The following is a 25,420-nucleotide window of genomic DNA, read 5'->3' as shown; positions in this document are numbered from 1 at the left end:
AAAGGGAGTTTTTCCTTCCCACTGTTGCCAAAGTGCTTGCTCATAGGGGGTCATATGATTGTTGGGTTTTTCTCTGTATCTATGAAGCGCCTTGAGGCGACTTTTGTTGTGATTTGGCGCTATATAAATAAAATTGAATTGAATTGAGTTAAAGACTTTTATACACTAATATATGATGAACATGCAAAAGGTGTTTTATTGAACTGAAAATGTTTTGAGATGTCGTAAAACTTAAAATTTAATGAAGGTACCCTTTTCTTTGGTCTTTTTTTTTTTTTTAAACCCCAAGCATCAAATTTAATTTTTTCTATCATCTAAAAGTTTGTGTTACTAACTGCACAAACGTCCTCATCACTTCTGTTGATTAACTCACCGACTTTTAGTCTGTGTCCTCTTACAACACTGAGTGCAGGTTTTCCATTTCCTTTAACGCACCCAGGACACGCTCGGTATCTCCTGAGAAGAGCTGGAGGCTGCGGCTGGACAGAGAGAGTCTGGGCGTTACCTGAAAGTTGGCCCAAAATGCTGACTCGGAAGTAATTTGATTACATGTAAATTTTCCGTGTAATTTTGTCAAATGAAAAACAATAAATTCCATTAAATCTAATCAATTGGCAATTATTTGACTTTGAACATCAAAGAGGGCTTTGTATGACCCACAGTGCAAAATGAGTTCATCATCCCGAGCTAAAGTAACTTTAAAATACCTTAATATTGGCTTTTATCCATCAAAACCAAATGCACTGCACAGTTTTTGTTCACCACATGTTGTTTTAATACCCAAATATCTTTGGTTAAAGGCCATCTTGTGTATTTTAGGTAAACTGGAACCCTTTAACTCAACCCATTTTCTTTTATTAACCAAAATATAAAATAATCATAATAAATGTCACCCCATATCAAAACAAATGAGCAGTAAAAATCACTCACAACGCGTGCAGTTCATCTAAATAAAAATCATTTAATTTTCATTAATATTAATATTATTATCATCGTCATCATCATCATCATTCTATCTAGAGAGAGTCCACCATGCCACTTTCAGATCTGGAGTAGTGCTAAGATGCCTGTCTGTCTGAAGGGGGAAGAGGGTGGGGAGGAAAAAACAGGAAGGAGACAGACAAGTTAGGGTCGGGGGCGGGACCTGTACAGGTTCACGCTCCTGTTCATTCTCCATGCTGATGCAAACAAAGAGGGGGCGCTATAAAGGAGGGCTGGACAGAAAGAGGAGGAGGAGGAGGGACTGAATTGTAGTTTGTCTTCACTGGCCAACATGAAACTGAGCTGTGAGGACAGAGACCAGCTGAGGGGGACAATGGGTGGAGGGGGTGGAGCAGCTTCAAGCTCACTGGTCAGGTCTGCTGGACAGGGAACCAGGACAAGCCAATCACAGACTGATACAGAGGAGGAGGGTTTATGTATACACGTCTGCATCTGTGTTTGTACATGTAGAGGTGTGCTTGCACTGATGTGTGTATCTGTGAGTGTGTAACTGGTCAGAGTTACTTTGATCCATTGTCACTGTACACTTGTCAAAGTCACTGTCACAACCGGGTACAAAGTTGAGGTAACAAACTTCTTTTTCCGCTTCTGTGAAGAGAGACAAAGAACGAGTGAGAGGAGTCGAATCAATTAAAGCAGCAACTCACGGACGTTTCGCTTCCAGGCTTCTTTAAAGCAGAAGACACAGACATCATCAGGGAGTTATCGATGTATAACAAACATAAACACTGGTGTTGTGCTGATAATAAAGCCGTAACACGAGGATTTCATCGTTTGTAAAACCACACTGACAGCACGCTGCAGTTAGCTCATTCGTGACGGGCAGCTAACCTGTCGCCTTCCACTTTCTGTTTCCGAGTAACAAGGAAATGAGGCACCTTCACGGAGCTTCACGATTGGCAGCCTTTATGAGGATGCCATTAGCTCACCGCATGCCAAATTAAATCACGATATGCTCATTATTGATAACCAACTTGTCCTTTGACTTTTCACACTTAAATTCATTCTTGCAGACACCTGGATGAAACCTGACAATTAGGAGAATCTGAATTTTTGACCGAAACACTTTGTAAGACAATACCGATTCCTAATTAGTTACATATTTATCTGATTCTGAGGCCTACTACATGCCCTCGGGTCATCCTCCACCCCAAACGAGTTGCTTTAGTCCACCTTTTTCAGACACTGACGTCACACAGAGCCAACCTGAGCCTTTCGCTCCTGGGGATTATCCTTGTCCAAACTCCTTGTTACCTCATTACTGAAAATTTTGGCCACGTTTAATGTGTGCATCCACCTTTTTCAGCTAATTTTGGATATGGAGGTAAAAGCACAGTGAGTTTATAAAGGGGTTACTATTGCAAAAAAGTAATTAGATTACTGTTACTTTCCTGTAAGCACGTTGCGTTACTAAACTGTGATTTTGTTTGTGTCTCATGACAATGACACGACAACGACAGCGTGCGATGTCCGTGGCAGCAACAAACACGTGTGTAGATCAACAATGGATAATATGGAGTGTGGTAAACAGTACAACCATGCAGCCTTTAAAGCTCGGAAGTACTAACAATACTTTGAGTTTGATTCCGTAATAAGTGACAACATTAACATCCGCTGTGCACTCTGCGTGGGAAAAAAATTCTTTCTACAGCGAAAAATTAAACTTAAAATCTGAGCACACGTGAAAACTTCATCTGATTATTGTTTGGACTTCTGTGTGTGCTTTCAACTCCTCACGGATGAGCTCTGATGATGTTCTTTAAGCCGTTACCTGTGTTTCATCGCGCCGTAGTGTTGCCACTGGAAACCATGTTGCTGTCAGAATTCGACAAAGACTGCTCCTTCACTACAGGGTCTGCAGGAGCGAGGGGAAAGGGAACCATGTTTAAAAACCAGAATATCTCTGAGAATAATAGATTTCCTTTTGATTTAGAGTCTTTAAACCCAAAAAACACAGGTTAAACCTACAGAAGTAGGGGTGCTCCATGGCCTCTGTGGCGGTCAGTCTCTGTTGGTGATCGTATCGTAGCAGCTTGTCCAGCAGGTCCAGAGCTTCGGGGCTCACCAAGTGCTGATTCTCCGTCTGCACAAACTGTTCCCAGCGCTTCCTGCTCTGCCTGCAGGCAAATGACGACAAACATGTTTCCATTTTTTCCAAACCTCACCTCAGGATGCACTTAAAAAATAAAAACTTCCATGCACCAGGTGTATTATTTTATCACTACGATACTTTCTGGCATGTATTCAGTTTTCATTTCTACGTTACATTCAACATGATTTGACAAGAGCTGCTGTACAAGTTGGAATCAAAGGCATGCTTCTGACTTGGTTCAAATCATAAAGAATAGAAGTTTCTCTGTACATGTGGGAGATTCTTCTTCTACAACAGCACCTTTCATTTATGGAGTGCCTCAAGGGTGCATCCTGGGCCCACTTCTTTTGTCATTATATATGTTGCCTCTAAGTTTGACTTTTAGAAAACATCATTTTTCTTTCCACTGCTTTGCTAATAACATCCAGGCATATATCCTCATTCAATTGACAAGCAGATGCAAGGGAGCATCAGTTCAGCTTTCTTAGCAACATTAAGTTCTGTGTGATGATAAATTTCTTATATCTTAATGAAAGAAAGCCCGAGGTTATTTGCTTTGGTAAATTTGACCCCTCAATCAACTCTTCTGACACGCAGAGTCATTAGGCTCGTTACTTTCATGCTGCTGTAATAAAAAAATTTAAAAAAAAACCTGGGCATGATTTTTGATAAGTTTAAAAAAAAAAAAAATGGATCAACAAATAAGGACTGTCTCTATAATTTACTTTTATCAACTCAGAGTCACAGCCAAAGTAAAACCTTATCTCTTGCAAAATGACCTGGAAAAGGTTATTGATGTTTTCAATCACTTCCCACCTGCACTACTGTAATTCCCTTTGGTATCGAACAGTCATCTTTGGTTGCAGTTAGTCCAGAATGCGGCAGCTTGCCTCTCTACTGGTATTAAAAAGCACAAACATCTCTTAATTGGTTCCCTTTCCGTTTTTGAATTGATTTTAAGATTTTATTGCTTACTTTTAAAGCTTTGAACGTCACATTCACACACCTGTAAGTACTCTGAGGTCACCTACCCAGTTGCTCTTAGTACCAGGTCTATGGAATAATCCATCTTTCCATATCCATACAGCTCAGATGGTACACACATTTAAATCTTTATTAACAAGACATTTATTCCTCTTGGCATGTGGATCAAGTGTAGCATCCTTATAGACAATTACATTTTATTTGTTTAATGTTTGTGTTGTTTTGCTTTCATTTTATTTCCCTTGTCGTTTTATTTAATTTTATTGTCTTTTATGAGTTGATCGACTGTTTTTCTCTAGATTTTCATGTCATTTTTCTTGAGGCAATATACTTTTAATGTACAGCAATTTGGTCAACTCTGTCATTTTGATGTATAAATAAACTTGACACCGCTTCTCAATTGAAGAGAATCCAAGAAGCCGAGTGAACTTACTGTCCTAGGAGGTCCTTGAAGCGTGGGTCTAGCTCAATGTGGTATTTACGCAGGTAGCCGAAAAGCTCGTCTGTCCCCAGGACTTTGGCAATTCGCACCAGCTGGAAAAAACAACAGTGGAAGAGCATAAATGTCAGAGCAGACTTTTAACACCTTCCAAAAGATTAAAAATGTAACACACAAGCTTTAAGACAGTGGTTACCTCCATCTTTTAATATATAGTCTATGCTACCAAACTGTGGGAAACTCAGACCAATTACTGCATTTATTATGCCCAATTATGCTTCAGCGACAAACCGTGCCGTTTATTGGTTTATAAGTTAGTGCCACATATGAAAACATCAGGACACGATCTCAGTACATCGTCTATTACACAGGTTACATTGTAGGCTCTACAAAGGTTCCCCACAGAAGCCAAATCAGAATGAGCAACTGCACTGAAACCTTCTGGTAAAATGAGGACCCCTGGTGGTGAAAGGTTTAATTACATTTTACAAAAAGTAATTACAAAAAGTACCTTTAGCTGAGAAAAGGACACCACAAACAGTTGTGTGTTTGTGCCATGAGCCGAGGCAGACCCTCTGAGTTTTTTAACGCATGTGTGCATGGAATCAGTTTTTAATGTTTACTCTTTTGTCTCATCTCGTATAAAAATTCGTGTGACAGGCACCTGATCGTAGTTGTCTTGTCCGTGGAAGAAGGGCTCTTTCTGAAAGATCATACTGGCCAGCATGCAGCCCAGGCTCCACATGTCTAGACTGTAATCATACATCTGGAACACACAATCATCAAACAGCACTGCAGATGAGAACAAAACAGACATCTCAATTATCCGCATGTGAGAAAACAGTGTGCGTGTTACCTGGTAGTCCACGAGGAGTTCGGGGCCTTTGAAGTATCGCGAGGCCACTCTGACGTTGTACTCCTGGGACGGGTGGTAAAACTCTGCCAAACCCCAATCTATAAGACGTAGCTAAAAAAAAAAAAACACACACAGCAGAGACACATCCTGTTAATGCAATTTAAGGGTAAATTGGGTGAAGTCACATCTATATCAGCCTGCTGCCCCCTACTGGACATCTTACAGTCTGTTTTTCTTTTCTTGTAATAAAGATAAACCTGCAGTCTGAATTTCTTTCCACAGAGAACTTATTCTACCCAGCATAGCCTCCACTGAGCTTCACTGTTCCCTGCAGAAACTAGTCCTTGAAGTGCCCTCCAGCTCACTGAACAAAATGTGGTCTGTTCAAACCAAATACTTCAAATTTTGACTCCCTGCTGCCATTTTTCTGCTCTCGAGCTTTGTGTGTGTAGCTGAGTTTGAGCACTTTGTTGCCAGTTCAGAGAAAAGGCTTTTTGGCTGCAAGTCCACACTCTGCTTGTTCCGAACATCTCCACGTTTCAAGGGGAAGTCGGCTTTTCGTCTGCTGCACGCAGATTTCTGCATTTCAGCTTCACATTGCTGCTCATTTCCTTGTGGCACCGCTGGAAATGCCTGTGTGCCTTTGAGACGTCTTACTGACAGAGGATGACATCCTTTGGATATTTTTGTTATGCTAACTGTTGGCAACATTTTTTGATGAATTTGATTTCTGTCACTTCTGCAGCAACCCATTTTTTTCCCCTTCCGTCATCAGATTTTATTCCCGCGACGCTGCTGTTTCTGAGTAAACTCAAGATCGCAGTTCGACCTACATAAGTTGCAACATTAAAAACCGAATGGTTTTCAATCAGGAAACAGGATCTGCTACTGCTTTCACACAAAGCACAAAAAAAACCATGATGTAAACAAATAAAACATGTGATTTCTTATCTGATACATAGATATTACTGGCTTTAAAATGAAAAATATCAAACTAGTCAATGATTCCTATTGTGAATACATTATTAGAAAGCAGGCTTTCTGGGGCATTAAATGTATTTAACTTCCCGGTGAAGGCTTGTAAATGTCAAATGTGTCAGAGTTAAATATGACTTTGCTCTGAGCATACAGGAATTTTAATATTTTGATGACTTCATCAGTCTCGCTTTGGAGGAATTTTGGCCTTTTCTTCCGTTCAGTGTTGGTTCAGTGCATTTGCGGGTATTTGTTTATGCATGGCTCTCTTAAGGTGCTGACACAGCATTTTAATCAAGTTGAGGTCTGGACTTTAACTGGACCACTGCAGCACCTGGATTCTTTTCTTTTTCAGCAATCCTGCTGTGCTCGAGATCATTATTCTATTCCAATTTGGGCCAAATTGACAAATCGCTTCACATTTTTCCCTCCCACTGTCGCCAAAGTGCATATGTGGTATTTGTCCTGATATGCTTGCTGTCTTTGGTTTTCACCAAATGTGCTGCTGTACGTTGTGACCAAGCATTTTCACTTCGATCTCATCTGTTCACATTCAACTTTACAGACCTAAACCATGCTGCGATGTTCTTGTTTTATAGAGAACATCTTTTGCTACAGTGGCCCTGAGACGTCAAATATACCGCGACTTAAGAAACCACCAGAAAATAGACAAACACTGCGAAAGCACACGAAACACAACAAAAGTTGAATTTAGCACAACAGAAAGTGTTTCTCGGGACACAATAACTTGACAGTCCAGCGGGAGAAGTGACAGAAACAAAAAGACTCAAAGCAGAAGGTTCAACCGTGCTGTGAATGAGAAAAGATGCTAACCCTAACCCTTTGAATCACATATTCATATAATACTGTACATACATGTTTGCCATTAGCTGTTTACTGTTAGCATGCCACTTCCGCCACTGTTCTGTAACGTTATTTGGTCCCCAGAGCTTTGTGAGCTTTTACAATTTTTCTATTTGCTGGTGTCTTCTTATGTTGCAGTCTGTTTGACCTCTCAGGGCCACCGTACTCTCTCATGGTAACACTTCCAAACAAGCCACACCTGATTCAATGTTTGTCTAATTGCGCTGTCATGAACTTTAACCTTTAATATGCTGACTGAGGCCTGTAGACTGAGATGTAGCCTGTGGGTTGCAGGTGCATTCATACACCCGAATGCTCCAGACCAGCACACTGCAAAAAATGTCTGTTTTAATAGAAGCGCTCCTATTTGCTGATGACCACTCAGGTGCATTCTGTTACTTATCCTCATAATTCATATAGAAGCAGTGAGGCGCACTCAGTTTTTCCCACAGGACTCATTTTAAGACTTGACTGTAGCATGCTCACAAAATTTGTCCAGGCAGACTTTAGACTGCTTCTTTCTTTACCATGTACATATTTATTATTACACTTTGCACAATCTCAGTCTTACTTTTTACTCTTCTTTAGTTTAACCACATTTTTATCCCTGTTCCATCTATAAAGCTTTCGCACTCTCTCATTTTAAGGCCGTCACTATGCGCCTGTGGCACTTTTACTTTAACTACATTATTTAATTATTGAAAATTGTACTGTTTTTATTATTTATCCTGCTGCTTTTAAACAATTATTTCCCCTGTGGGATCAAAGTATCTATCGTCATGTATTTAAAATAATCTATAACCAGTGTGGCAGCGAGCTGCCTAACCTTAAGTCACTAAAGCTGTGAGCAGTTAAAACAGACCAGTTTTTGATTTGTTGTGGTGTTTGTGATGTGCTGTGCTGATTAGTGGATTTCCTTTCTGTTAGTGTTGCTCACTCCTCACGCTGGAAGTGGAAGAGAGACGAGAGAGACGGAGTGCCTTTCGCGCTCTGGAGAAAGCGACTCTCGACAGAAAATAGATCCATAGTCCTTCACATACACGTAGGACTACATGCTGTCAGAAGTAACCGAGAGAGTTGGAAAGGTCTTGTTTTTTAAGTAACATCATAACCTATAAAAAGTGACCTGAGGCATCCGCAGACTGATGATCATAAACGCTTTAATTATCTGATTCTAATAGCTAATGAAAATGCACCAACAGTGTGCAGTGAGCCTGACATTTACGTAGATGGAAATTACATCTGTGTTTATTTTAAGGTTCTCATGCCTAATGCACTCGCGCAGGGACGCTGCGTATTTGAAAGCCCACGCTAATGCAATAAGAACTGCTTTTCAAAATGGGAAAAAAAAGAAAAAAAAGAGAGAGAGATAACAAAAGATGGGAATGAAAAGCCGTGGTGAAAATAACCAGTGAGGGAGGGTGAGTGTGGGGGTGTGAGGGGAGAACAAAATAAGACTACACAGAGCACTGCCTACCTTTCTCAACTGGTGGTCGATCATCACATTGTGAGGTTTGACATCACGATGCATGATTCCCATACTGTGACAGTAGTCCAGAGCCTGACACACACACACATACACACCAACATAAAAACATATTAAAGTGCTTCTTTTTTTGGTAAACAGAACAGATTTTCAAGATAGCATTTCTAAACTCACTAGTTTTCTTTAGACAGCATTAATTATTTCTATAACAGAAATATTATAGACAATATTATTAGCCCCCTGAAAAACAGACCTTTTCATTAAGCCATAACAAAACACACTGCTGCGAAATGACGTCCTTTAAATTGGTAACACTCAAAGCTTGTAAAATTAGGTTAATCATCAAATTTGTACACAGTTTAAAACTTTAATGACCTAAAGAAAGTTTATATATACTGCAGAGAGACACTGCTTATATTTGGAGGAAAAGCACCGTCCCCACAGCGGAGGTTGGCGAGTCTGGAACCGGGAATCTCGTCGAGGTGGAAGGAATCAAGAAAAGGAAGAAGGATCTGTGAAGATTTTCAAAAAACCTCAAGCAGTCAGGAGTGAAACTGGGTCTGGGTCATCGCTTTGTCTTCCTACACAACAGCAACCCAAAACATATGTAGCTCCTGATGAAGAACGACTTCTAGAAGACCAAAGTGACCGTTACTGACTGGCCTGCACAAAGTCCTGACTTGAAATCTGAAGCCCAAGGTCCGTGGCAGAATACCATCAGAACTGGTCAGGAGACGAGGGGGCTAACAATACTGACACTGGTAGTTTTTGGTTTTTGTGAAATTATTTTGTTTCTGTAAAGTAGAATAATGTAAGCATCCAAAACAAAACTACGATGTTTGCTAAAGCTGAGATGTCTCACCTTCAGTAGTTCATACATATAGAAACGGATATCGTAATCTGTCAACTTCTGGTACAACTCCTGCAGGGGGAGAAAAATAACACAAATAAGCACTGAGGTTTGCTGCTCTTTCAGCCTTACTGATTGCAGCTATGAGAGACTTGGCACCAAGCAATGAAGGAAAGAGGCGAGGATTGTACCTTGAAGTCTGTGTTATTGATGCATTCAAAGACGAGTGCTGGCGTTCTGGACTATACAGCCACCAAAGAGAGCATGAGAAGGGTGTGGAGAGAAATCAGGAGGAAAAACAAACAATTAACACCACAGAGAGAGAAATATATAAATCAGGAATACGCTTATTTCTGATTCAATCACCTGATAAACCAGTGATTTGGCAGCCCCCACCGTGTGATTTCAACCCAAACAGGACGAACGATACAACCATTTGAATCATCCCTGATACTCAGCCGTGCACTCAAAAAGCTGTGCATACAATGATCATTTTCTAACCCAATGAAGTTCACAGGAACAAACAGACAAAGGACCCCGCAGGGTTCCCACCGCTGCACTGGAACAAGGCCTCCTGGCTTAGTCAGAGCATTTCCACTGCCTAAAAATATCCTTCCTTCCTGGTCGGTTGATGTGTCCCAGCTCAGAAAATTGTAAAAAGGAGATATCCAGTCTGGTCGTCGCGGTGGATTTCAGATTGAAAACACAGAATATAGAAACAAATAAGTGGTCAAATGATAAAACTCTTGTAACTTCTGCTGACTACAAAACAAAAATTAAAACACCACAAATTTTAGGTCCGATGGGAAGCTGAGAGCCAAAACAATCACACGGTAATTACAGCAAAACTGGAATTATAAGATTACTTTGTTTCTCGTGCCGACACAGAGTCTATCATTTGCTAAAGACAACGATGTCGTAAGGGGCTTCCTGCAGTATTTGTCATGCGAACAAACAAATGCTCAGGTGAGCACACAATGCCACAATAAACCAGCGATCCAGGTGCTAAAAAGAAAAGTTGCAGTTCCTCAAATGGCCACTTGAGGCAAAAACAAAACAAAAGAGAAGCAATGATTTCACACAGCTGGCCGTGTTAAAATATCCAACTTTACAGCAGCAGGCAAACAAGCTTGCTATGACGATGGCTCGTTCCTATGGCTACTTTACCCCTTTATGACGACTGCATGGAGGTTATTTAATTATTTTGTTTTATAACTCATAAGTTTTCATTAGACTGATGTATAGAATTTAGCATGATAGAGTTCCAGCTGAAGTGTAACTTCCCAGTTTTCAACTGCAATGCCCCTGAAGTAGGATTTCGAGTCAGAGCAGCGCATTTGTGACTCGCTAAATGAGCCGTACGCAGAGCATTGATCAGGCACTATCCGTGAATGTGCTGCAGCACCTTTTTAAGCACAAAAAGAGCCCCGTGTTGTATTTCTACTGACGCACAAAGAGCTCGACCTCACTAAGGAGCAAAGCAAATCATGTTTTCCTTGATTTTCCAACTTCACTACTGGAATACAGTTTGAGAGTAAAGTCACTCCCAGCTCAACCATCCGTCTTCAGAGGCAAATGAAATGCCACAACAGCCTCGCTTTAGATCATTTTCCTCACCAAACTGAACGTCTTCACCTTGTCAGTGGTGCTGGTGCACTTATGAGACGAAGCAAATCATCCTTTACATGCATTTCTGTGTGATGCAACCAGAAAACCTACAGTTGCATATTTCTAACCACAGCAGCTAGCATTTGCTTCCTTCTGGCTCAACACCGCCCCAAAAGAAAACAAAACAAGAGGGAACTGGCTGTAATAATAATACAACAGTGTGAATACCTATGGAGCTGAAACATACTACAAAATCTTTTTGTACCATTAGTTTCACACTTCTCCACTCACCGACAGTCGGCAAATGCAATTCACCAAGAAGTGCAGCAATTTTCCGAACATACAATGGGAAGAACAACATGGCTGCCTTGGAAGTATTTAAGGTAAACACTGCAGCCTCTAAACTGACACCAACTTGTAGCTGAAAAAAATGGTTCCAGTCAGCCCGGTTTACTCATTTTAATCTGGGGGAAAGTAACAGTGAGAATGGCGCATCCCTTATTTGGCTGACATTAAATCAAAGACCTAATATAAATGTAATTATTCACAATGCTGTGAGCTTGGGACAGTTTGTTTTCTTGAGAGAATGACGGGGAAACAAAGAAGGCAGAAAGACGGAGCTTTAATCTAGTAGCTGCATCTCTGGCTGACATTGTGGCTGCTCATACTCTAGCCCTAGTTTTACATCTTGATTCATTTTGACACTTCATAAAAACATAAACATGCTATTAGCAAGCCTACCACTGGGTCTTTCACTGTGTCCACCAGACGGATGATATTGGTCCCTCCTCGCAAGTTCTCCAGGATTTTGATCTCTCGCTTGATCTTCTTCTTCTTGACCGGCTAAAACAAGCATGAAAAACAAAACAGCCAGATTTAATAAAAAAGATTTAACAGAGCAGTCTCAGAATAAATGAAAAACAGCAGAGGAAAAGATGTAAAATCTGAAAGGTTTGCTGCCCTGCTGCTTCTTCTCACTCCCGCCTCATATCTGCTGACTCTGCTTGCACTGTCGCTGCTGCTGCTGCATTCTTCAGCATCTCTTAGCTTCACTCAGTCTGAGGTTTCCATTTAAGTGACTGTCAGCTAATCCTCATCTGTCACAGGCATCACTCAATTTTTTTTAGGGGTTAGACCTCTTGCACTTAGTCATATAGTTGTTTAGAAACCATGTTAAATAGTGACTACTAACTGTGACATGACAAAAACGAATCAAACGCAGGGTCTACAGCTAAAAATCTAGATATTTATGCTGTGATCCGAGCAGAAAAAGAAGACTCTACTGGCTGTTTTTAAGAAGGGCTCAAATGACTTGGATATATGAATGTTGTGTACTCAATTAGCTTAATCCACCAGTAGTGAGGCAGCAGTAATAGAGCCAGTCAATCCAAGCCGGTTTTAGTGTTCGCACCACCTACGTCTTACAAATGGAGCTTTGTGTCAGCACCTAATTTAAGGAGTTTGGTTATTTCCCATATTTGCCTTTATTATTAGTTATATTTATTACTGATGTGATGCAAATGTTTGGCAGTTCTCTGCAGCACAGTAACCACACGTCATCATCCTGCTGGAACCAACTTCGTTAATCTTCATCTGGGATTTTCCAAAAGCAGCAGGGGGCTTTGCTCGCTGGCTTAACTGCAGGGCTGCAATTAGCTCCAGATCAGCAGTGATTGAGTGACCCAGAGCTGCCATCACTGGCCCGCTAGCTGTTTAGGCGATCGGGCAGAGCGGCCCAAGTTTGTTTGTTTTTTTCCATCTGGCAAAATGTTTGTCAGGAAAAAACTTTGGACTCTGATGTTGGAGTTTTTTTAATCACTAATTCAACAAACATGTAATCTAAACTTGACAAATGCAGGAAAACTGGAAAGCTAAGGTGCATCTATTTTCAGCTTACACGGTCTCAGCACATTAGCAGGGTTTAAGACAAAAAATAATCCTTTCACGCTGCCAGAATTTTAAGAAATATGTCTTTGGGTTCATTTAAGCAGCTGGGATGAGAGTCAGCAACACCACGACTGAGGCCAGGTTTCTCTGCTGCAAAATGATGGGGGAAGAGTTCCCCCCCCCAAGCGTGGTAGGTGCCTTCCTTTGGTGGTTTTCAGGGCACGCACAACTGACCTAAAACTCGCTGGAGAAACTAGACATCTCATCTGGTCTGGGAGCACCTCAGGATCTTCCAGGAGGAGGTGGAAAACGTACTCAGGCAAAGGGATGTTTGGAATAACCTGCCTAGCCTAGCAAAAGACTAATTATTCAGGAAATACTCAAGACTAAAAAAGCTATGTCTTCATTATTCATTAATTTAACAATTATTTATGCGGTCATACATCATCAGCTGGTCAAACTCTGCTTTGAGGTTTTCTTAAAATTCACATTAATTGAAGCAGAAATCTCCACGGCCAAAAACTGCAGTTCCTTAAATGGCCACTTGAGGCCTGTTCCAGAAGTAAATCGATCCCAAAAGGCTTCCGTGTTAAATTACCAAACTTTACAGCAAAAATAAGGATGTTTGCTTTGTGCTACAGGAGACTGTTTTGTTCTCAAGAGCTAAAATCCATTTTCATAACAAGTATATAGGGGTGAAATGCACCTCAATGCAAAGAGCTGTAGCCAACAGCTCTCTCACCCTCATTTGTGCTGTTGATTTAGGAGCATTTTAATGGAATGCTCTGATATGGATTTAAATGTGCTATAACAAGTTTATCCCTGAGTTTTGTTGAAAGTGTAGTATTTAAGTACTAAAAGCTACTTTTAGCTACTCCCATATTCACAAGGGCTCACTACAGCAGGTAGATCCACATATCTGACTTAATGCAATGCCCGAGAGATTTTTATTTCCTGTTGGGATCGAACTCAGGATCTTTAGCATAGGCGAATGCATACACCATTACACAGAATTCTCCCACCTTTTATATACAGTCTGTGTATTTATCTAATAGCTTTTCACAACTGGCGGTATTGTAAGTATAAGGCTCTGTAACAGTGTTTGCAGATATATTTGGCAATAAAATATTATTAAATAATAGTTATTCTTTAAAATGTAATAAAAATGCCCATGATGGCAGTGCTGTCCCAATCAATCTGCTCACCTTCAGGATTTTGACCACCACCTTCTCATTGTTGGTGATGTTGATAGCCTCGAACACTTCGCTGTACTTCCCTCTGCCCAGCTTTCGAACCAGCTGGTAGTCCTCCTGGTTGCTATAGGGACAGCCAGAAAAACAGGAGTATGAATTTTTTTCCCCAGATACATACAATTAAGCCAGTCTATAAGCTGATTCTAAATGTTCTACCCGCTGACTTCTGGTTCTGATACCAAGCCAAAATGTTACACAAGTCAGGCTGGATAGGTGAAAGAGATGGAGGTAAGGAGGAGGAAAGTGTCAGACAGTGAAGAACAGCAGGCTTGAAGGTTGGGAGACATGGTGTCATCACACCCTCACAGCTAAATGTATAATAATAGACGCCCATCTGCCACATTTCCCCTCCACAGAAATCCCTTATCATACGATTATCATGCACGCTGCAGTAATCAGAAATGTCCTCACTTCCAGTTGGGTACGTGGGCCTCGTAGTCCCAGTACTCGCGGGTCTTCAGCGTGTTGACGTCTGCGTACACACGGGCTTTGCTACCGGCCACCGGACCCGGCATGGCGAGACCCGTGGCTCGGGTGCCGTGGGGCGCCTGTCACGGAGATCTGCTGGGATGTGGGTGGCAGACTAAAATGGGGGGGGGGGGGGTGGCGGGGTTGTATGAATGGGGATAACGTGTGTGGGTGTAAAGCGGAGCTGGCCAGCCAGCTATCGTGCAGAGAAAAGCAACCAGAGTCAGAAAAGTGGAGGCAGGAATGATGAGAAAACCAGGGATGTCCGCCGGGAAAAGCCGCAGTCACTGCCCGCCGAGCAGCACTCCTTGGTGGGGTTAACAGAAGCAGCAGAGACGGGGAGGGGGTGGTGGATCTTGGAGTGATTAGCAGCTGAGGTTACACACAGGGACGGGTAAGCATCGGGGCACTGAGGTAGAGAAGAACCGGACCCCTGAAAGGCCACAGAGGGGGCTGGAAAGGAGGTCGGTGGTCTAAAAATTACGGGTCTAAACTCCGAGGCTAACGTTGCTCTTTGCGGGCCCCAAATCCGAGGAGAAACAGGCGGCCTTCCTGCGCTGGTCCGGGAATGAGGGGTGCCCACCGTGGGCCGGTGTTCGCTATCAACCGAAAGCCGATGTGATGGATCGACAGCGGGGATCGATCTCGGGGAGAGGAGGGGGTGGAGTAGCGGAGAGATCGATGATGTTAGCTAACGGTAGCCTGCGATGCTACTTGAGCGCGAGGATGTCGCACCGACGGGGAGCGCTCGGCGCCGTGCACCACCATCGGCGGAGACAGCGTCATGTGCGATCGGCTGTGCGGGGTAAGCAGCGCCTCGGAGGCCCGGTGCCACACGCTCACGGAGACCCCACAATTCAAGGGGATTCTTCTGCACCTGCGGACCTCCCCTAGTCGAGAGCGCAGGGAAGGGAAGCGGATTGCGATTGAAGAGGCGCAAGAGAGCCGCCCGGATGTGAAAGCCGCTGGCTGCCGGGGTGAAAATGAGGAACGAGACCTTCCAGTGGATAGCCGGGCCACAGCGCCCCCTGGCGAAAAGGATGTGACGGATTTCTCAACTATTTAAAAACGGAGTGCAAAAGTAAGTAAAACAAAAACAAAGCTGACTCCGGTATGTAACAGGTGTCGTCTCGTCTGTTTGTAAGCAAGGTGCAAAAACTACCTCTCTAAGGCAGAACTCGTTAGATTTTAGTTGCTCCTGTCACTTTCCTAAAACTAGATATGCTCTCGAGCGCACTTGGAAAAATTGTAAAATTTTCACACTTTCACCCAGCAAAGCGCAACCTTGCTCAATTAGAATGTTCTCCAAAATGTGAAAACATTCTAGATGAAAACCTTTAGGAAGCTTTTCCTGGAGGTTCCCTTAAGTTTGTTTGTTTGTTGTTGTTGTTGTTGTTGTTTTTTAATAACCTTTAGGGAAACATCTGGGAACATTCTTGAAGGTCCCCTGGAGGTTCTACGAAACTTCTTCAGTTTTCAGATTGCCACCCTTGCTGTTCACTCTGTTTTAATGAAATTTGTCTCATATGAACTGGAGTTGTCTCAAGTATGAAATACAATTCGTTGTTTCTATTTTACCTTTTGAGTTCAACTCTGGCCTTAAATTTGAACTTGGTAGCATGGATTTTTTTTAAAAGAATATACATATCTCATTATAGTATTTTGTAATAGTTCTACAATAATATTCTCAATTTTTTTGTTAATTAATGAGTAATAATAACAACAACCCTGCTATGCTTTCTAATGTGTTTCTTTCATGTAAGAAAGAAACATATTAGAACATGATTGAAAAAAAAATCATCTATTTCAAACGTAATATTAAATAGTATTTTACATCTGAAGCCAAAAACGTCTGGTAAATTTCATATATTTTCATGGATGAATTCAATATTCATCATGAGACATATCAAGGCTTCTTTTGTTTTAATTTTAATTATTATTGATTGACAATCAGAAATTCAGTATTAATCAAAAAAGGATTCCTGATAGAGAAATGTTCCAATTCTAAAGTGTGGTCACTTAGTACTTGGTTGGGGTTCCTTTACCATGAATTATTGCATCAGTGCAGTGTGGCATGGAGGCAATCTCTGCTGAGGTGTTACAGGTTACTTTGATATGAGCCTTGAGCTCATCTGTGTTTTTGGGTTGGGTGTTTCTCATTTTCTTCTGGACAATACTTCACAGAGTTTCTGTGGAGTTTAGGTGATTGTAAACTGGCTGGTCAATCAAGCACAGTAATAACATGGTCACCAAACTATTTGGTAGCAGTTTTGGCATTATGAGTAGAAGCTGAAAGGAAATTGCTGTCTCCATAAAGCTCTTAAGAAGATTTTACTGAATTTCTCTAAAAAGTCCTAGACACTCTATTGACTTTGGAGTTGACCAACCACCACCAACACCACAAATTATCACACAGTGCAGGACATTCACATGGGACTTCACTACCGCTCTGTTCCTTCATCTGAGAGGAGGTCCACATCCAGATGTTGTTCTCCCTGGCTCAGGTAAGACGCTTCTGACGTCTCTGGTTCAGGAGTGTCTCTTACCATAATAGGGTAGAAGATGCATAATACCGTTAATATGCTTCCGTACAGCACTCTGCAAACAGCCAGCTGTTTCAGCAAATCAATGATCGTCACCTGGACAGCTGTCGAGTCAGCAGTTTTCCCCATGATTGAAGCTGCATGTGCTGAACTAAACTGAGAATTGTATAACATTTGTAATGTCTGAATGGTAATTGAAATGAAATGGTCTAATAATCTGACATACTGGATTTCAGATTTTTATTTTAACTAAGAAAAACTGTTTTCAGATGGACGTATACAGGTTTTGACACGGTCGAAGGGCTTCTCGGTATCTAACGAGGTGAACGTGCGAATTCCAGGAAGGCTTTAGTTCCAAAATACTGATGGGCTTTGGGCTGTGGCTACAATGTAGTTTGCCATCACCAGTGTGTGGAATGTGTGTGTGAATGGGTGAATGACTGAATGTAGTGTAAAGCGCTTTGGGGTCCTTAGGGACTAAGTAAAGCGCTATACAAATACAGGCCATTTACCAAATAACTTCATTAATCTTATAGATTTATAAATGGAAAAAAAGTTTTATTTGTTAGTGCCGTTTGTAATTGAATGCTACATACATACAGATAATCTTAGCATGAATGTACACGTACTGTATGTCGCCACAAAGTTTTTTTCTTTTCAAAGGTTTGTTTTCAACATCATTCACATGAACTACAGTACAATTTGGGAGGGAGGGGTTGGACGAAAAAAAAAGGGAAAAAAAGAAATAAGAAATGACATCGGGGGGAATGGCGCTGTGTGGAGGAAGGGCTTGGTGACACCGGTTCCCAAAGACAGAAACACAGGAACTAACACGGCAAGCATGCAGAGAGCAAGAGACACCAGGGTCTGACGGGGTTATTTATTGGAACTGAAAAGGAAACAGAAAACAACGGGTGGGTTAACTGGTGCCTTTACTGGCCTTTCACTGCAGGAGGGTAGGGGGTAATCATTTGTGCTTGTATAAAATGTTTTCCTCTGTTTGCTCATCAGATATGACAAATTTTTAAAAACCCACCCACCCCCCTTGATTTTGAAGATTTCCTCACTGTAGCTTTTGGTCCGACCCAAACAGTACTCTACGACATAAAAAATGAACAAAAAAGAAATAAAATAATGCATCCAGGCAGCCAAGGTCAGGAGTACTAATCACTGTAACAGTGCTGCTTGGCTGGCATTAGGTTAATCTTTGGCTTGGAACATACATTTGTACGTTGTTGTTGTTATTATTATTATTATTATTATTAATACACATAAGTGAGGTCCTTATTCTGCAACTTGAGCGACTATTTTCTATTATACACATCTAATGATGTGTCAGCACCGATCAACTAGTCCTTGCACACTTGCGTTTCTTGGCAAAATATGAACCCAGCCCCAGTGATTCCTGATGTGTGTGTGTCATAGTAATTCTGCATTTCCAAAGCTGTGGCACACCTACCCCAAGGCCCTGGTCTCTCCCTCCAGGAATACAGATATTCATATCAATTCAAATAACATTAATTAAAAACAAACAAACTTACAGTACTTTTGTTTTTTAAACCTCAAATCCACCTTGTTCTGAACATCGTTCAATACCAGATTCATAAAAGTAAAAAAATAATTAATGATAATAATAATAATAATGATGGTGGATAGAAACAGAAAGGAGTAGATGAGGCAGAGAGGCACCGCGGCCCCACTTTTAAGGCGAAAACAAAAAGAAAAGAACTGCAAGCTAGAATTTAAAAAAATAAAGTTACTTCTGTCTCCTCAGTGTGTACTCGGTTCTTTTCAATACTGCACTCAAACCATGAATCGAGCATTCACGGCGTTCACAGCCAACATGTAAACTAACTGGTGTTCCAGGACCCTTTAGCACAACTACAATCTCATAGCTTTCAGAGGAGAGGAAGGAGCCAGTCTCTCTGGTAATAAACCCACCCTGACAGACACGACGTCGTACGTAGCAGGACAAACAGATTTAACAGGTCTTTCAAACCGTGGAAATTATTCAACACATGCTGCAGGACAGTCCTGCAGAAACAGCTCTCACAAAGACCAGTACAGTTAGTAATAACAACAGTAATAACAAAGAAATAGAAAAAGGCAGGTTGGTTGAAATAATTCTACTACAATTCACTTCAGTCTGAATTTCCCTGTTTGACAGAACACCGTTTACATTCACGCATTCAGACTCATGTGCGGGTTTCTCTTTGAGACTCCTCGCGACGCACTGGCACAGTCACTACATGGACTACAAAAATGAAAACGAAATACAAAAAAAAAAAAGAAAAGAAAGAAAAAAGCATTTTTCATAACATTTCACGTGGTAAAAAGTAGCAAGATTACAAAAACAGCTCTTCAATACCTACTTTCATAAGAAAGACATTTCCGACTCATCTGGCTAAGCACACCCACACATCCAGAGTTATATACAGGATGAGGATGAGAGACTTTGACACTTTTAAATGCACGACAGCACTGACCTCTGCAGGAATAGTACATTAGTGTGAAATATATTTTTCTGTATTGAAGGATTAGAACAGCTGAAGCTTTTGCAGACTTAAATTTGGGCTGGCTGATTAGTCTACACACCACAGGGTGTAGCTTTATACTGTTCACACATAGAATTATTTAACCGTAGGACAACGCATTCCCAAATCCCCAATTCCGTTTCACTTCACATACACCGATCAGCCATAACATTAAAACCACCAGCCTAATATTGCATTAGAGCCTCTCGTGGAGCCAAAAAAAGCTCTGACATTGGCAGCAGATCTTTGGGGGCCTGTGGTGCCTCTGTGGATTGAATTTGTTCCAACACACTGGGTCAACACCTTTGGCTGCTATGTTATTGCTAATTGGTGTAAAATGAGGCCTTCACTGGCCACTTCTTTAATAAGAAGAGTAAAAATAAAAATGGAGGTTAAGGATACCCAAAGCATTTCAGACCACTCTTTACCCAAAGATATTAAAGTGAGTGCATGCGTGTCTTGGAGGGCGGTATGGAAAGTCACACTTTGCAAACTTCTGATACTAAACAGTGACAGGCTGAGTCAGGAAGAGCAGGAAGCAGAGGAAAGATGTAGGGAATAATGAGAGGGGAAGAAACTGAAGGGAGGCCAAGAGCAGTCATCACAAACCCATTGCAGACATGCAGTTTTTTTCCATTAAACTGACACCATCGAAATGAGTAAACTTCATGTAAATGAGCACTCGGGTCACTTTTATGTAAAAGTCGCAATGGCAATCCTACAAGATCAGAGTCAGACCTCGTAAACTCTTAAGTATCAGTTTCGATACAGGACAAGTGGACACGTTAACTGAGATTACACACATGACTTCCTGAATTCCTCATTTCATTGTGTACAAAACATTTGATCTCTTTAAGTCAAATTCTAGTTTCTAGAATTATAGTTAAATAATTCCTCTGTGATGCTCTTCTGCTTTTCCAATTTCAGAAGAAACATCTCTCTGCTGCAGCGCACACAGAGAAAAGAATCTAAAGTCTGGAGTCAATACTGATGACACTCAAGCTTTTTTTCTCGAGGTATGAAAAGATTTTGCATGAGTACCATAGTAGGTCTGATGCATGTCTGAATGAGACCATGGGCGCCAATAACGTAAATATGACCTATGCCTGAATGACAATCTGCTATCACCTTAATGGAATGCTTTGCATCCCATGTTTGAAAAGGGCTATAGTAGCAAGAGGGGAGAAGAAGAAGAAAAACAAGAGGACTCCACTTTAGTGGATACTAAAAGTTGCGACTCAGCCTGAATGATTTACTCAATACTCTTTTAAACATCCTACCAAACTGTTTTAAAAACAACAAATCCTGTCTTACTTTTTACCGACGTAACAGGGATGCTTCTTATTCTGATTCTGCTCATTTCTGAGGGGAGGAAATTAGGGTGGATCTGCTAGATCAACCTGCAATATGGCACTTGTTCCTGGGAGTTACGTGGTTGTGGTAAGGGTTGGGTTTATTAAAATAAGGACCAGATTTAAGAAGAGACAAAAAAAAATGTTCAGTTTTTATGGAGTGACAAGACTTGGAGTAACATTAACTGGGCAGTTTAGCAGAGCAACAAAACCCTGATGTAGCACTGTTGGAATGAATACAACAATTCAGGACTCTCCTGAAAGTGTGGTTAATGTTAGGCTGAATAAATAGCCCAGAAGGGACAGACAAAAGTTCAAACTAAGACGTCAAGGGTTTATATGCACTGGGGCACAGGGTAACCCCCTCCATCAGCTGTGTGCTGCACTGTGTGGTCCTGCAAGGAGCCCAAGTCACTGAAACGCTCTCCGCACCAAACACACTTGAACTGACCCTCTCTGGAGTGCGTGCTCTGGTGCTTGGTCAAGTGCTCGCGTTGTTTGAAGCCCTTATTGCAATGACCGCACTTGTACGGTTTTTCGCCTGTATGCACGCGCCGGTGTCGGTTCAGGTCCGACGAGTACTTGAAACGTTTCTCACAGTCAGGGCACTTCAGTGGCTTTTCCCGCGATGGGTCGCAGCGATGCTGCACAAACTCTGAAGAGGACAGGAAGCGGCGGTCGCAGAGCGAGCACTTGAGGGGCTTCTCCTGGCAGTGCGAGTTTTGATGACGCTGTAACGTGGAACTCTTCTTGTAGCCTTTGCCGCAAACGTCACACTTGTATGGCTTGTCAGGCGAGTTGTTGGACGACTCCCCGCACTTGTGCCTGAGCAGCTCTCCTGACTGGCTGAACTCCTTCTGGCATGAGGCGCACTTGAACAAGTTGTCCATGCCGTGGACGTGCTGGTGGTAGAGGAGGTGAGAGGGCTGCATGAAGCCCTTGTCGCACAGATTGCATTTGAATGGGCGGTCTGTGGGGTCTTTATGAGTGCGGCTGTGGCGCACCAGTGCATACTGCTGCTTGAAACTCATCTGACACTCGTCACAGTGGAACGGACGCTCCTCTGAGTGTGTGCGCTCGTGCTGGCGAAGGTCAGATGGCCGCTTGAAACCCTTACCGCAGGTGGCACAGCGAAACGGCCGAGAACCCTGCGGGTGGCAAGGGTGGTGAAGGAGCTCTGAAGACTCTTTGAAGTGCAGTTCACATAAGTTGCATTTGAACAAGTGCTCACCCGAGTGCACGTACATGTGGCGCACCAAGTGGGAGCGGTGCTTGAAGCTCTTTTCACAGACAGCACACTTAAATGGACGTTCGTTGCTGTGTGTTCGCTGGTGGTGCTGCAGGTGTGACGACTGGCTGAAGGCTTTGTCGCACGTGTCACATTTGAAGGGCTTTTCCCCCGTGTGAACCCTCTCGTGCCGCGTGAGTTCTGAGAGGTGTTTGAAGCCTTTCTGGCACACGGAACATTTGTAGGGCCGGTCTCGGGCCGAGGGGAACGGCAGAATGGACGAGCTGCTGCTGGCTGACGCCCCATCACTGCTGGGCTGCTGGGAGCTGCTCGAGGAGTTGGGTGTAGCGCTGCCAGAAGAGCCGGGCCGGTAGGTCTTCTCGCATATTGAACATTTCATTGGGTTGGTGCTGTTGTGCGATGTGTGGTGCTGGGCGAGAGAAGTGAGCAGGGAGAAGCCCATCTTACACACCCCGCACACAAACGGCTTCTGCTCCACCTGAACACACTGGTGCTCCAGCAAGTCTGTTGCCTGGTGGAAAATCTTCATGCACTGAGTGCACTGGAATGACCTGTCCTGAGTCACCATGCACTGATGTTCATGTGGGTTTGCCAGGTGGGAGATATCATGTCCACAAGCCCCACACTTGTGTCCTCCCTCTGTCCCAACCTGAAGGGACGTCTGCTGGGCCTGGGCAGGGTGCTGCTGCTGCTGACTGTGCTGCCCACCTACATGCTGCTGACTCCCACTGTGTTGCTGTCCATGCTGGCTCTGCTGTCCATGCTGCTGTAGCGACGTAGTGTCTGGCTGCAGTACGATACCATACACAGCACAGCCCAATGCGTTCTCAGCACCCGGAGGGATGGTGTGGACAACCTGAGGTGGTGCAACTGCATGCTGCTGCCAGGCTTCTGTCATGCGGGCTCGAGTGTAAGGATTGAGCTTGGCAGCTGGTGTGGCCCAACTGCAGGAAGAGAGGGAGAGCAACAGGTATTTCAAAGTACAAGCTAAAAGCTTCTGTGTTTGTGAAGGAGAAATGAAACATAAACTCACTCCATGTCTGCAGCTGGCCCCGGAATGCAAAGGCTGCTTGGTGGAGATGCAGGTGAGAAAACAGCCAGGTGCCAAGGGGAAAAGATGACCAGGTGTGTGAAGAAGTAAAGGTAAATCAACTACTTTCACTTTATTCTTTGCCTTCAGGTGGTATCTGTATAAAAACAGAATTAAAGTGGGTTATAACAAACACTGCAACTGGCATTCAGTAATGATAATAATGTTTTTAAGCTAATGATTCCAGCCCTACACCCAGTCTTTATATGTTTAACCAAAAATTTAAAGCCAGACCTACACCAGAAATAAGTACATCAGAGGGGCAGATAGGGTTGAGCAGTTTGGAGAGAGAAGTTAGAGGGGCAAGGCTGAGATGGTATGGACATGTGCAGAGGAGGGATAGAGGATATACCGGGCATTGATGATGGAGCTGCAGGCAGGAGAAAAGGAAGACCTCAAGGGAGCTTCATGGATTTAGTGAAGGAAAACATGCAGAGGGTTGTTGTGACAGAGGAGGGTGAGATCGAGGCAAATGAAAGGGAGGAGGAGGAGGACCTGTAAAGTCTCAAATATGAGATTTTACAGGTCTGCTTGAATTGGTTTTCATATTTAACAAGCGAGACATTTTTTATACCACTGTCCCAAATTACAGTTCCTGATTCTCTTTTATGGTAAGAAAAGCTGGAAAAATGTCAGGCTTTTATCTTCAATAGTTTTTAGCCATTTGTGTTCAAACATTGCCTCAGATTTCAAAGTGTGAAAATCTTAAATTATTTGCTATATGAAGCTAAAAATTTACAGCAATCATTAGATATGTCCAAACTTTGGATCGTGAAATCCTTTGGCAAACTGTAGATGTTCGAGCAGAAAACGGGATGAGCTTTATGAGTCCATCTGTGATGGGGCAATATCTGCTCAGTAAAAACTGCTCATTTGCTTGTGTGAGCTTCTTGCACTAGGTTCAGCGATCACTGTAGATTTTAGAGAAGCAAAGCTTTTAATGTTAGGTTTAAAACAGGTGAATGACAGACTGTGCGGGTAACTACACATGTGGGCACTTTCTCTCACTGCAGTCATCATTAGACCTTCACTCACATTCATTCTTCAAAAAGCATATATTCATGGAAATGACAACGAGATCAATGATACTGGTCAAGGTGAGGCCAGCGCAATTAGGCTGTAAACAGTGAGGGTGTTTGAAGATATGCAACGTCTATGAAAGCAGCAGCAAGTGAACTCATTAACATACAGACTTAGATCGCAAAGATTAGAGCCGGCTTTTATTTAAATGGTATAATAGTGGCGGTGAAGTCCCCTCCCCTCTCTATGTACGAAACTAAATGCCCAACGACTCACGGTAAAAAGTGGAAAGCAGCGTCTGCGCATCATAATGTTTCTCGTCTCCAGGCGAAGATCACTGTAACCAGGTTAGCTTAGCTACCTAGCCTAGCCACTTGCTAACGCATCCACAGGAGCTTACGATGGAGATTAGCAGGCTAGCCACAGCAAAATAAGAGCCAGGTAGCAGCAACAGCGACACGCTAGTTATACGAGCCCTTCATGTAAACAACGATGGGAAAATGCCAGGTTTACATACCCGGAGTGTCCAGTCAAGCCTGCTGAGTATTCTCTGTATGATCGTAGGCTAGCTGTTCCCCATAAAAGCGCTGGGTCCCTTCCTCACATCCGCAAAAAGGTGCTCGGATGCTCTCTTGTTCAAGCGCTGTGGCTTCGGGGGGGCGAAAAAAATGTGATTTGCGGCTCATTAAAACACGCGGAAATTCTCCCGCGATTTCACCATCAGCCCCGCAAACAGCATCATTTCACGTAAACGTGCGTCCGACTCCTAGGGCATCCTCGCGGCTCACGGAAAGATGTGCATTTTGTAAGAAGTTGCTAGCCTGGTATCGACTAGCTACTGAGCCTCTGCCCGCGCGCACGGGAACAT

At 42.7% G+C, this 25,420-nt stretch overlaps 2 protein-coding genes across 4 annotated transcripts; both read right to left on the bottom strand.

Annotated features, from left to right (window-relative positions):
- Nucleotides 1-280: 280 nt before the first annotated feature.
- Nucleotides 281-15,742, bottom strand: csnk2a2b (casein kinase 2, alpha prime polypeptide b). 2 transcript variants are annotated; one of them, XM_040035531.1, is made up of 12 exons: nt 14,708-15,741; nt 14,249-14,360; nt 11,898-11,999; nt 9,740-9,790; nt 9,561-9,620; nt 8,690-8,773; nt 5,374-5,484; nt 5,182-5,283; nt 4,512-4,612; nt 2,971-3,119; nt 2,774-2,857; nt 281-1,590 (listed from the first exon to the last, which is right to left on the bottom strand). In XM_040035531.1, the coding sequence occupies exons 1-11, from the start codon at nt 14,809-14,811 to the stop codon at nt 2,781-2,783; spliced, it is 1,053 nt and encodes a 350-aa protein (XP_039891465.1). In that variant the 5' UTR covers nt 14,812-15,741; the 3' UTR covers nt 281-1,590; nt 2,774-2,780. The 2 variants fall into 2 exon arrangements, with proteins under 2 accessions (XP_039891465.1, XP_039891475.1); XM_040035541.1 differs by lacking the exon at nt 9,740-9,790 and having other exon boundaries at nt 14,708-15,742.
- Nucleotides 15,743-17,844: 2,102 nt separating this feature from the next.
- On the bottom strand, nt 17,845-25,397 carry znf319b (zinc finger protein 319b). Of its 2 annotated transcripts, none has more exons than XM_040035461.1 (3): nt 24,829-25,397; nt 23,476-23,629; nt 17,845-23,386 (listed from the first exon to the last, which is right to left on the bottom strand). In XM_040035461.1, exons 2-3 carry the CDS (start codon nt 23,478-23,480, stop codon nt 21,529-21,531), a joined length of 1,863 nt encoding a protein of 620 aa, XP_039891395.1. In that variant the 5' UTR covers nt 23,481-23,629; nt 24,829-25,397; the 3' UTR covers nt 17,845-21,528. The 2 variants fall into 2 exon arrangements, with proteins under 2 accessions (XP_039891395.1, XP_039891387.1); XM_040035453.1 differs by having other exon boundaries at nt 25,070-25,397.
- Between the last annotated feature and the right edge of the window lie 23 nt (nt 25,398-25,420).

This window comes from Simochromis diagramma, unplaced genomic scaffold (assembly GCF_900408965.1).
Source record: "Simochromis diagramma unplaced genomic scaffold, fSimDia1.1 OVJJ01000333.1, whole genome shotgun sequence".
NCBI lineage: Eukaryota > Metazoa > Chordata > Actinopteri > Cichliformes > Cichlidae > Simochromis > Simochromis diagramma.
Note: the sequence above shows the minus strand (reverse complement) of the source record. Positions and strands in the feature narration are given on the sequence as shown.